Below are 13,846 nucleotides of genomic sequence, written 5' to 3'. Positions count from 1 at the left end.
CCCCATTCCCCAGCTCTGTTTGCTAGCAGGTAGCCATTCTCTAAGCCATGCCCTCCACTCACAAAGAACTACAGGACTGTATCTGCCCTTCTTCAGTGATCTGTCACAGCCAGGTAAAAGAAATCATAGCCCCTAAGACAAAGGTTGCTGTTGTTTATCTCCAACCATTTAATCAGTATCTCCATTTCAGCCTGGTTCCTGAAGCCTATGATTTGCAGCTGATTCTTAGCAAATATAGCTTAATGATCCTCCATTGTTCTGACCAGGTAAAATCTGATCTCATCTGTGTTCAGGGCATCTTACTTTTTCACCTGCAATTTGTCACATTCCTGAGGGCTGTGGCCTGGAAAGACTCGTAGGAAAGGAGAGGCCTCTGTAGGACAATGGTATAGATGCTGGATTATTATGGAAGAGAATTACTAGAGATTTGGAACCAAAATGGATTTCTTAAGCTCTTCACGAAGACCAGTTCTTCCCTGACACCCTAAAGCAAGTCATTAATCACCGACCGCAGAGGGAAGCACAGTGCGGGCAGCCGGTAAGGCAGAATCAAATTCTACCACAGCCTTTGGCACAGAATGCTATTAGGCCTCTTTAATTAGGAATGACTGGAACAAATGCTTTCCAAACCAGTACCAAGTCCGAATGTTAACATACAGGGTGTCCGAAAAAAATGTATACACACTTTAACAGCTGATAGATCAATTTTGAAAATGAAATGTATTTTAATAAACACTGCCTTTATAATTATTTGATGTGTATGTATACAATTTTGGGGGGGCACCCTATATTTTAAACAAAAACACAATGTGATTATTTTAAATCTTATATAGCAACTCAGGCAAAATTAACAACATTCGTCTGAGGTCTCCACTGAGGTTTAATCAATAAACTAGCACCATTTGTAATTACCACATCATTGTTTAATGTAAATGGATGCCTTGGAATTGCTTGGAGTCTGAAAATACTGTAATTTGCCCCTTTACATTGCTTAAACCTTCTCCCAATCTTCTTATTTTCAGCAGCATCAGGACATTTCTGAACAGTGGCACACGGCAAACTTCAAACACTACCCTGACATGAATTTTCCAAATGTCCTAATTAGAAGATGTGACTCAACGAGGTTCTCACCATACTGTGAATTACAGAAATAAAACCGGAACAATGCATCTCAAAGACAAGAATTTCAGTTTAAATACTGACACGCCTGGTTTATACTTCCCTTAAAGAGGTGCCTAACTTTGTCCTTCAAAATGTTAAAGTAGGCCTCAAGGTCTGCCTTGTTGCCGAATCCTAAGGATGCAGCTAATGCAGTAAGAACAGGGCTCTAGAGCGACATGAGCTGACGGGTGCTCCCGAGTCATTTAAACCATAAAGGCCTTTAGCAAGGCAACGACGACAGGATAGGAAATAGCTTTTATATTAGTACAACCTCAGCTCTTATTAATTTTGATTGGACTAATAAATTATAAGAATAAAAAGAAAAATGAACTCTGAAAGTCACCTAAGGGAGACAAAATACTGTAAAACAGGAATGAGTAACACTCTTCTAGATATAAAGATAAATGAGACAAAAATGCTTAGCCTGGAGTCTTGAGTCTTCCACTCAGTGACTTCTCTAAAGATATTACCTTTACTGCTGCTACTATGCTGGTACTAGTCTTATGCCCTATGTCCCTATGTGATCTAGTCCCATTTCTCCTCTAACAAGGGAGGGCTCAGCAAAACTAATACCTCAAATGCTATGTTTCAAATCAGCGCTGCTGCTGTGGGTGATGGTGTACCAGACACGGCCAAGTGCTTCACACGCAGTCTCTCTCTTTAATTCTCACAGTGACCCAATGAGGAGGCGATCACATTATTTTATTATTGTTTAACATCATAATTCACATGATTTTATCTTACAAATGAGGAAACTGGTGGACAGCGAGGAAAATTAAAGCCAAAATTTGAACCCAGGGAGACTGAGTCCCGAGTCCACACGAAGCCTAGCCCTGAACCAGTTTCTGCATTCAGAGCACTATTACTTTGTTCAAATGTCTGCACTGCTGTCCAGGGATACACACGAGGCTAATTCCTTTCTACGTGAGTATGAGCTTACTCAGGTTACAGGATCTTCTTACTCATTGTGCATGTTTGTAGGGGACAGAAGATAAAAGCAAAAGATGGTCTCTATTATTTGGGTTCTGAAGTTCGGGCCTCATCCAGATACCCCAGCACATCCCTACCCGTAAGGTCACAATACTGGTATCCGGAGCCCTATTGGTTGCTACTTGACTGATTTCGAATAGTCTCGGAAATTTCAAGTTGGGGAAATGTTTGTAGTTTCCAGTCATCATTACTTGAATCACATCTTCCATATACTCACATATATATTTCTCACCCCCCACCCTCATCTTGGTTTACTTTTTCTGCTAGGAAACAGGCGCGCCTGCTTAAAAGCAAGACAATCTGTATCCGTCCCTCCTCATGCTGGGAAAGGAAGGCTGAGAATCATTTCAAATGCTTTAAAGGCACGTCCCAGGACAGCGCTCTTACCCTTGCAGTGAAGTCCACAGCAGCCGCTCGGTTTAACAGCAACGTGGCTACATTGATGTTTCCATAGTGAGCAGCTATGTGGAGCGGAGTGAAGCCACTCTGTAAAGAAAACACAGCAAACGTTCAATTGCTTCCTGCTGGCCCCCGTCTGACATGTTAATACCCAAACCCTGCCCAAATAAAAATGAGGAAGCAAAATATGCTGAGGTCCACATTCCATTCGGTAGTAGGTTTCTTTCAGAAAGTTAGTGCCAATTGCTCATAGGGTTTCAAACAAACGCCAAACTTGTAGGCAGAGCAATAGCCAGGAAGGACCCAAGGGTGGAGATCGAGCAATTTTAGTAAACCAGTAGCAGTACACAGAGAAGCCAACGTTTCAGAAAGTTGGAGATGACAAGAAAAATCTTTATAGCTCATAGAAAGTTCAATTAGTACCAACTGTTTTATAATTGATGACAGAATTGTCCATTGATACTCTGCCAAAATTCGATTAGTTTTATATATTCACGTAAGATCAAATTATAATGATAAAAGCAATTTTGGGGGAGAGGTGCACTACAATGGGTCTTGTGTAATGGGTGATTGCATTCTATAAAGAATCCACAAGTTGGTCTCTTTATTAGCAAATGCCTATTCAATAACACATTTTTCTGGATTATTCATACCAAGGTCATTTTACTTCCTTAAAAAAAAAAAAGCTAAAACATGCAGCGATTCACTTAGTCCCCAAAGATTGAAACCTTACAGGAACTAGATGCATTTCTAAATTGTTAGCAAGCTTGTAGCCATGCTAGCTATCTTACTGACTTGTGGAAGGGTGGGTCATATTGGTACCGTTCTGAGGTCACTTCCATTTTGCTGACACCACTGAGGGTAAGTGTCATGCAGAACGCTACAGAATCAGTCCTAGAGGAGCAGAATGGCAGGGTTGTCTGCAGCTTCAGGTAGAGCTGATCAGCACCTAAAGTGTCAGAACTCTTCATCTCACACACCCTTAAGTCTCAAGGATTCCTCTCTTCCTTTCAAAGACCGGGGTCAGCTGCAGAAAGCCCTGGTAATCAAACTACTATCTTCTCTGGCACATGCTACTTTGGTGGCGGGGGTAGAAAGCAGGTATCTAGCCTACAGGAGGCAATGCAGAGAAGAAGGGAGAGAAATGAGGCCGCGGCACTAAGGCATGGGAAGATGATGCAGACACAGGTTATATGTACATGTATATAGATATGTACCTCTGTTGTTCTATTCACCACCATCTAGGTTAACACATTGGGAAGCAAAAGGAGGAAAAAATGAACGGTTAGTTGGCCATCGGTGACATGGACTGCAGAAAGCTCGCGGCGGCTAAGTGAGAGGGTGAAAGCTAGGATGGACGCACAACAGGCACAGACGGAAAGCAGGACCGGATGAGGGCTACACAATGGCCTACTCCAAATGCCACGTTTCCTGCCGAGACTCTCCAGTAACACATGTCAGGACAAAGGGAATTTTTGGCTGGGCCTCTGGCCGCTGGCACGCTCTCCACGGCTGGTCAACGCTCAGCGCGTCGCCCGTCATCTTCCATACCAACCGGGGGGCGATGTGCACACGCTGTTGTGAGCGTTTTGTAATTGTTCACCCTGATGTCTGAGCTGCAGTGTTAAAGTCACCCGAAGTACGTTAAAAGGGAGGAAACGATCAGGCTCACACACAGCGATTTCGAGGTGGCCTCCCTGCCAGCACGCGCAGGGCTTCCCGCTGCCGAGGCCGCGGGACGCGCCCCAGCCGGCCGCCTTAGGCTCGGGCCTTACCCCTTCGGGCGAAGGTGCCAAAGGGGAGGCCGAGCGGCTGCGAGTTAGGGCCTGACTGCGGGACGGCCGTGCGCCCGGCACTCACCTTTGACTCCACGTCTGCGTTGTTGTCGTTCTGCAGCAGCAGGGCGGCAGCTTTCGTGTCGTCTTTCCGGGCGGCGATGTGAAGGGCCGGGAGCCGCACTTTTCCCTTAGTGTCGTTTTCTAGCAGGAGTGAAACTACTTGATCGTGACCTTGTTGCAAAGCTACTGCCAGCGGGGTGAAGCCATCCTGTAAATAAGCGGAGGGGTCACAATTGGTTCCCGTGCATATTTTCCTTGTGACTAACACGTAAGGTGATCAAGTGACCGAGTGTCAAGGAAGCATACAGGGGTCAGCAAAAATAGTTTACAGTCATGAGTTTATTTTTGCACTATTATTTGTGAATTATTTACTTGCATTACAACTGTAAGCCTACTTTTGCCCACCCCTGTATATGTGAAAAGACATTTTCACATATACATATATCAAAGCAGAAAATAAGAAAAAATGTGCAATAAGTTTATGGGGCTTTCTTTCTGTTAAAAAGTGATGTACGTTAATTGGCTACATTTTGAAAATACACAAAAGTACTACATAAAAATTAAAAAATGCCATAATTTCAATATCCATAATAAAATCTCAATGAAAACAACAACATTTCAGGTTACATCCAGGCACAATTTTCAAAAAAGCTCATTTAAGCAAGCTATAAAAATTCCCACTGATATTTATTTTTATTCTTTTCTTTTTATTGCTGACACTATTACAGACGTCCCCATTTCCCCCCAACTTTGCCCACCTCCACCCAGCCCCCTTCCCTTCCCTCTGGCCATCACCACACTGCTCTCTGTGTCTATGGGGTATGCATCTATGTTCTTTGGCTAATTCCTTCACTTTCTTTCATCCAGTCCCCTCTCTTCCCTCCCCTCTGACAGCTGTCAGGATGATCCATGTATCCATGCCTTTGTTTCTATTTTGTTCGTCATTATATTTTGTTCCTTGGATTTCCACATATAAGTGAGATCATACAATACATACAATATTTATGTTTCTCTGACAGGCTTATTTCACTTAGCATAATACTTTCCAGGACCATCCATGCTGTCACAAAAGGAAAGATTTCCTTCTTTTTTACAGCTTCATAGTATTCCACGGTGTAAATGTCCCACAGCTTTTTTATCCACTCATCTACTGATGGGCACTGGGTTGTTCACAGATCTTGGCTATTCTAAATAACACTGCTATGAACATAGGGCTGCATATATTCTTTCAAATTGGTGTTTCAGGATTCTTAGGATATAGTCCCAGAAATAGGATTGCTGGGTTCCACTGATACTTTAAAATCAGGGAATATGCACGTCTGGTTCATCACTGTCCCTTGTTGCCTAGCAGATACCTGGTGCTAGGTATCTGTATGTGTGAATTAATAAACTGTAATCACTGCTGTTTTAAAAAAGGTCTACATAAAAGACTCTTGGCTTCTCTGACTAAAGAGGGAAAAAGACACAGGGACCATGCAAAATATGGCTAGAATAAATTCAGACACACACTTATTTGTATATTTGGTGTTGCCCTGGGACTTGACAAAGAGGAGACAGCTACAGCTTTCTCTGTGGTTAATTTGTGGATAATCTAGTGTTGTTGACTGTAGAATGAACAGCACAGAGGAAAATCCGAAGGCTGGCTCACAAACTTTACTTCTGAAATGCTTTCATTACCATTTACTCAAAAAATATTTAAAATTTATTTTTACTAGAGAATTGGCAAGTAAATTACTTAATCCTTTATTTGGGTCATGATATGTTATTTCTGTAGTCCTTGTGGTACAAACTGAGGACTACTCTCATGTAGTGTCTTGCTGGTCTTTCTAAAAGGCCCCTTTCCTCACTCTTTCCCTTGCTGGAAAGCAGATAAGGCCTCCTACCACGTATTTGACTAAATGCAAATCAGCACGTTTATATTCAAGGATGTGGACGATATTGGCCCTGAAGCACCGAAGGGACAATATCGCCCAGGCTCCTCTCATGTAAATCCTTTCGTCCAGCCTCCTTACTGACTGTGGACATGCAGACCAGTCCTGCCCTGGCCTCCAAACTCGGGCTAATTCCCCCGCCCTGACGTGCCCTCCTCTTCATTCTGCACATAAAAATTCTACCTACTCTCCACGCTTCAAGAGCTGCTTGCAGTACCACCCACTCTTCTCAACGTTTCCAGAAATGCCAAGAAAGGAAAGGAATGAGCATTCATGTAACCAGAAGAGTGTTCCAGGCGCCCATAACTAAGGTTAACGGAGCAAGACTGCAACCAAGATGTCCCCAAAATGGTATCGCTGGTTCACATTAAGAACATGAAGTTCAGAATGTAATTTAATGTTATGGGAAAAGTAATCTATATAACCATGTAAATGTGTGATCTCATTTTCATAAAGATAACTATGTGTGTATTGTGTGTATGTACCAAAAACTGGGATGAATAAGCAAAATGTTATCTCTGGGGAAAATTAACAATGGCTTTTTCCCTATTTTTCCTTTTTATTGTACTTTCTCATTTATGCACTATATTACTCCTGCAATAAAAAGAAAAATGCCCCTTTTAAAGGGTAGAGTACTAAAAGGAAAATTGTGTATTAAGAGTTAACATTGCATTTCATTTTTAAAACCTGAACAAAAACTAAGGGGTGAAAATGACAGCCCACCTCCATTCCAAATCAAAATTAAATGGCTCCATTTCCACTGGTAAACACAGGGCCCATACATAAAGAAAACTACTTTGCACCAAAAAATAAACTGCAACCGAGATGGTTAGCTTCACCACCAAGAAGGTGCTGCCTGCATGAGCCGATTAAAGACAGACACAAAGATACCAGCTCTAAGGGGTTAATTGCTCAAATCCACAGCTGCAGAGTTTGTGTCCAAACCAAGTTTAAATAGTTTGGTTTGCTCTGTGCGCTTACTCTGAAGGAAAAAATGGGACAGAAGCTGCATGCGAACCTTCACTGCCTTGTCGAGTGTCCGGCGCTGTGCTTAGTAATTACTAGTGAAATAAATGAACAAATACGGGGTGGGCAAAAAGTAGGGTGGAAAGTGAAAAGTAAGGCTCTGTAGGACATTTTCCTGTGTCAATACACATAGTCTTGCCTCATTTTTAATAATGCTGAATAGTATTTTATTGTGTAATTATAGCAATATTGATTAAATAGGTTCCTAGCTGGTGCATATTTAGGTTCTCTCCAGTTTAAAAAAAAGTATTATTAATTATGTTGAACTTCTTGCATTCTCCTCATACCTGTAATATGAATTCTTAGAAGTGGAACTGCTAAAATTAAAACGCGTGAAATATTAATTTTTAAGAGTTACTGCTAAATGTTCTGCAAAAATGGTGCAGCCAACTGTTAACTTCAAAACTGTAGGAGAGTTTCAGTTTCTTCGACCTCACATTTGCCCCTCAATTCCTGGGTTTAAGAATAGACCTCATTCTTTATCTGATTAATAAATTCATATTTCTTTGACTATGAATGAGGGTGAGATATTCTCACACATTTATGGTCATTTGTATTTCTTTTTGTGTGCACTGCCTCTTCATTTATTTAGAGGTTTCCCCAGAAGGCATGAGCTCGAAAGCAGGATGGGGTTACATGCGATTCCTTTCTTCCTAACTTTCTTGTGCCATTCAGGAAACACATCTGAACGCAAATAAGAGCAGAGGTATTATGACAGGGATAACCCTGCATCATCTGTCCTAATTAATTATTTTGTTAAAAATACAGAATACCCATATGTTGTTCCTTTATTATTGGCAATAGATTTCTAATGATACACTTCATAAGGGATCGCAATCTTTCATCCAAATTTGTTTAAAAAATAAGCTGTATTACCTAGGATAGTATGAATGACTTAAATGCCTTTTTATTTTAAAATTACTTTTCTATTCAAGACCGCAAAGATTTTTTTAAATACCACTGTAATTGAATACTTAAAAATGTACACTAGTTTTATTTGAAAGTATTAAATCCAATTAGTTAACTTTAGAAATCTATAAATTCAGTTCTTATTATGCAAACTTAAATTTGGAAAAAAAACAGATTTAAAACATGTTTTATCACAAAAATATTTCAAAACAGTGGCTGCCTTTGAAGCAAAATTATAAAAAACAGAAAAGTATGTAAATATTAAATCAATACCGCAATTATAGGGTAGGGCTAGACATTTAAGAACAGAAAGGGTATCTATGCAATGGAAAATTCTTTAAAATTAAAAATAGACTTTCTAATGTACTTATAAAATGTATTAACCCACAACTGCAATTTAAATACCAGTGAGATACATTTATTTATTTTATTATTTTAAAATATATATTTACTGATTTCAGAGAGAGAGGAAGGGAGAGGGAGAGAGTTGAAACATCAATGATGAGAGAGTCGTCACTGATTGGCTGCCTCCTGCATGCCCCCCACTGGGGGTCGAGCACGAAACCCCAGGCATGTGCTCTGACCGGGAATCGAACCTCGATCTCCTGGATCCTAGGTCGATGCTCAACCACTGAGCCACACCAGGTTGGGCATGAGGTACATTTTTAAATGTTATAACTCTGGGGTTTACAAAATGCTCTATAAACATGTAAACTTCCTCAGGAAAGAACCAAAGTGTCTTACCTCTGTGGCTAGGCTCTGGCTTGCACCATTGTCAAGAAGAAACTTGACAACTTCCAGGTGGTTTTCCTGGGCTGCCATATACAACGGCGTGAACCCATTCTGCAAAATGAAAAAGAAAATGTTTGAGGCTTTCTAGAGCCGATGCATTTTTCCACTGTACTGATAACATTATACATTTCAGGAAATGCTCACATATAATCATTTTAATAATACTTTAATGTAGACATTCATATCTATTAAAAAGCCTAAGGACAATAGTGTAAGTAGAATTTATATTATAAATATAATTCACAAGCATACTTCATAATTCATAGTTTGAAAGTCTAATTCATATGACTATATCCGCTTTAGATAAGTAAGTACATTTACATTCATTTAACCAATTAATTGAGTGCCTAGCATGAGTAAAGAATCTTACTAGATGTCAAGAGGATATGAAGAAAAATACATTTGACCATTGTAGTTCCCAAGTGTTACCTATTTAAATAAAAGCCATAATACTTTTACATAAAACTAGGCATCTGAAATAGTTCTTACTTTGAAAACAATTTATATTAATTTCAAATGACTTCACACTTACCATGGACGGGGAGACTTAGAGCTAAGGAAAAAACCCACCAATTTGTAAAAGGGTATGTGTCCTGACTGGGAATCAAATCAGCAACCTTTTGGTGCACAGGATGAGGCCCAACCAACTGAGCTGCACTGGCCAGGGCTAAGAGTCAAGTTTTAAGAAAAAAATTCCAAAATAGATGTTATTCTCTCAGACATAAATATCAACTAGATAATTTATGTCAGTGGATTCTCAGTTTCAGGGCAAAGGTTTGCCATAGTTCAAGATTACCTAAGAAACACTGGTCTACCTACAAATGTATGGCTTCTAGGCCAATGTACATCCGCTGTTCTTGAGCTTACCTTCCAGAACCAAACACTTTATGACATACGAAGAAAATCCAAAATCAGGCACTGAGATTTAGGGGATACTACTATTCTTACAGACCTGGAGCTTCCAAGGAGTGATTCTTAAGAAGTCAACTTTTAGATCATGCCACGGCCTTTTTACAATGTCAAAGAGTGAAATGTATAGAACTGGAATTACTCAGAAATAAGATGTAGACAAGAGTCAGAGTAAAATGGAGACATGAATAAACATTACAATTCCTCTCTAGCACAGAGGTATAAGGCAAGGAATTCAATGTGTTGTCATTGGACAGCCTACAGATGACATGTTTTTCTGTGAAAGAGCACGTGAATTGGGAGAATGGTCAGATTAAAAAAATGCTTTAAAAAATATATACATATTTTTATTGATTTCAGAGAGAAAGGAAGGGAGAGGGAGAGAGTTGAAACATCAATGATGAGAAAGTCATTGATTGGCTGCCTCCTGCTGGGGATTGAGCCTGAAGCCCCAGGCATGTACCCTGACTGGGAATCAACCCATGATCTCCTGGATCCTAGGTCAATGCTCAACCACTAAGCCACGCCAGCTGGGCCAAAAAATGCAATTTTTTTCTTAAGAGAAAAAAGTTCACCACTGTTCTTATATTAATTTCCTAACTTAGGAAATTTCCATAAGAGCGAGCTGGCCAAAAAGGAACATATGGGTGCCCCATTTACATTTTCTTTTCTGTAGCAACAATCAACACAATTCTCAAAAGGCAGAGCAGCTTAACACTGAGCAAGTACGCTCTTTAATGTCTGATTTTACCCAATATCTTCAATACCTTCTGCTCTGAACGTTGATTGTGGTGCTATCATAAACATGGAAATCTGAAGACATAATTTTATAGATAGTACTGAGGCATACTGCCTAGTACCCACCAAAATAAACTAAACTAAACTAAACTAAACTAAACTAAACTAAACTAAACTAAACTAAACTAAACTAAACTAAACTAATAAAATAAAAAAGAAAGTCCTCCTGTTTTTAATTTAAGGGCTGAAACTTAATCCATGAGACTTTCGTATCCATTCTAGTTTCCTAGAGCCAGTCTTTGTACATCGTTAAGTGCTGCTCTTAATTAAAACATTAAGGGCACGGTGATCAATTTGCACTGATTTACATATAGAGGTGAGCTATAAGGTCAAAGATCAGAGAGGCTCTCTCTGGACTACTCCCATTGTTTGACTTCATCAGGACCTGATGTCCCCACAATCGGAAACATTAAAAAATACAGAAAGACCATGGAGACACTGGTTTAATTAAAGAACCTTTTCTTTGTTAGCACCACTATGAAAACTTGTTCTTTTAGAATACTTTGGAAGATAAAATATTATTTGAAACATACTTTTGCTCCTTTATAAAAAGACTTGGCTTCTTTTGGTGACTTGTAGTATAAAATAAAGACAGAGAAGAAGAGAACAGTGAGGGATGTCATTTGACATGGCAATTTCACCTTGCTGCTGTATCTTGTACCAAGTATTAAGGACTTATTCATAGTAGAGTTCTTTAAATCACAATTTATTCAGCCTGATTTCTTTCTCAGGGTAGACCTAAATGATCCCTGGAATGTTAAGCAATATAAGAAAGAGTTAACTAACTTAAGACCTAAGATCAAGGCAATGACAAGAATTAGTTTAAAATAATATGTACAAATTCTTACTTTACAGAGTCTCAGTTTATAAGATCAGAAGTTGATGCTGCCCAATGTTTTTATTTTCAAGGTAAGAAAATTTTATATTTAAGGAAGGTCAAGGATTCTCCTTGCGCTGTTTCTTACTGGCCATTAAATATTGCCTAGAGGGTAAAAATTTCACTGAGGGATGCTTTCTTGAATATTAATATTCCTGGGCCATTTTAATGTGTTGCCACATAAATGGAGTTTAATCTAATTTCCTGGCATTACTGCTTGTTTTTTAGAAGAGCGCCTTCAGAAAATTTTCTACCAGGAATTCTCATGGAAACTCCATTCGGCTGCATGGTCATCTCATTAGTTATTCTGCGCACGCAGCAATGCGGTTCAGAAGGCATATGGGGACAGGTGTCCAGGGAAGGGAGACATGCTCTCCTGTGAACCGTGTACGGGGGTATGCCAGGCACAGCTGCAAAGGACAAGGAATTCTGCAGCCTGTGCTCTTCTCCTTCGCTTCATCACCACGAGGGAATGTGTACAAATTGAAATCAAATCTGGTTAGGATTCTACTTCGACTGCAGCTTCTCCCAGGCATTGCAGCGAAGGTTTAAAACGATGGCTGCTCTACAATGTCAAGAAAGTGTGCGATGTTTAAAGGAAGGAAGGTGCTTTTTCTCCCCTTGGGGGAGGTGGAGGGAAGGAAATGAAATGGATTAGAGTTTTTCCACGATCTAAGAGCTTACCGCCAGTTATTTCCCAGGAAAAAGTTATAAGGGCATTTAGAAAAATTGGTTTAAAAGCCTGAGGCTTCTCTTGTAGTCAGCTGGTCTGCACCACTCTCAAATTACTATATCGTCAACATTCAACTTTTTAACTTTCCTTTCTGGAAAAGCGTTAATATCCCAAGTGAACTCTCATAGGGAATCAGAATAAGTGGTGTAGACCAGGTGAGAAAGGTCTAACCACAGGGAACTAGAATGAAATTTCTGGTTCTTTTCCATGACGCTGATATTTAACAGCATCAGAGTGATCACTGCTATGGCCATAGTAACAAGGGAGGGAGTCACTGCCATTCTGTGGAATCATAAAATACAGGAGGCTCCTGTTATCCAAAGATAATCAGCAATAAAAAAGGCGGAGGAAATCAAGAGCACTTAAAATGGGGATCAAAAGGAAATGAAAAAGTTTGAGACCTTCTCAAAAGATAAAACTAGAAATTGTAAAAGCAAGTTTATATGATTTAACAAAATGTAGGTTAAAACTGTGTTCATATATGAGATCTCAGAATGAACAAAGACTAAACCAGATACGATTTTTGTAAAGAGAAAGTGTACTTTTCCCTAACAAAATTATCTGATCGCTTGACATCTTTCACTTTTTTTCCCCACGGCATATGCAAGAAGATAGTCATTTTGCGAAAGTACTTGAGAACCAAAGGCCTCATCTAATTTTTGTGTGTCATTTAATCATTTGATTTTCAAATCATTCTTATTTGAAACATCTATCAGAAAATCATACTAATATTTCACATACTGCCTGGCTGGATACTGCCAGACAGCCACATATCCACAGTGTAGCTGTACACCCAGCAATTCTTCAACATCACTCTCCTTGGCCTCATAAAATCCTGTTCCACCTTTTGCAAAACTTGCAGTTTTGTTCTGTAATCAATTTGTTCAACATCCAACACCCTGGGGTAGACTGACAAACCAGGATAGATGTCAGCCTTCAACTGGAAGGAATGTCTGAGAAGAGACCAGCTTCAAAAATGGTCAGGTCCTTACTGAATATTTGTGTTATGATGACTGCTTTCCTACACAACCTCATGTCTGTACTAATCATACATAGATGGATGACTTTAAAAATTAAATCTCTACCTCTCACACATATGTATTGCATATAAGAATATACAGGGTGTCCTAAAAAATGTATACATGCTTTAACAGCTGATAGCTCAATTTTGAAAATGAAATGTATTTTAGCCCAGCCGGGCATGGCTCAGTGGTTGAGCGTCGACCTAGGATCCAGGCGATTGGGGTTCGATTCCCGGTCAGGGCACATGCCCAGGTTGTGGGCTAGGCAGCCGGTCAATGACTCTCTCATCATTGATGTTTCTATCTCTCTCTCTCCCTTTCCTTTCCTCTCTCTGACATCAATAAAGATATATTTAAAAAAAAAAGAAAATGAAATGTATTTTAATAAATACTGCCTTTATAATCATTCAAAGTGTGTGTATACATTTTTTGGGACACCCTATATATGAATTTAAATAATC

At 39.7% G+C, this 13,846-nt stretch overlaps 1 protein-coding gene across 2 annotated transcripts in view; it reads right to left on the bottom strand.

Annotated features, from left to right (window-relative positions):
* ANK3 (ankyrin 3) overlaps positions 1-13,846 on the bottom strand; it is a 529,049-nt gene that overhangs the window by 169,289 nt on the left and 345,914 nt on the right. For both annotated transcript variants that reach the window (XM_087824408.1, XM_087824409.1), the window contains exons 6-8: positions 8,999-9,097; positions 4,411-4,596; positions 2,539-2,637 (exon numbers count right to left, since the gene is read on the bottom strand). In XM_087824408.1, the coding sequence (XP_087680534.1) occupies positions 2,539-2,637; positions 4,411-4,596; positions 8,999-9,097 (384 nt within the window). The remainder of the gene's footprint in view (positions 1-2,538; positions 2,638-4,410; positions 4,597-8,998; positions 9,098-13,846) is intronic.

The sequence above is a fragment of the Miniopterus natalensis genome, chromosome 14 (genome assembly GCF_054644295.1).
Source record: "Miniopterus natalensis isolate mMinNat1 chromosome 14, mMinNat1.hap1, whole genome shotgun sequence".
Lineage (NCBI taxonomy): Eukaryota > Metazoa > Chordata > Mammalia > Chiroptera > Miniopteridae > Miniopterus > Miniopterus natalensis.
The sequence above is the reverse complement of the archived record's forward strand: the minus strand, read 5'-3'. Positions and strand labels throughout refer to the sequence as shown.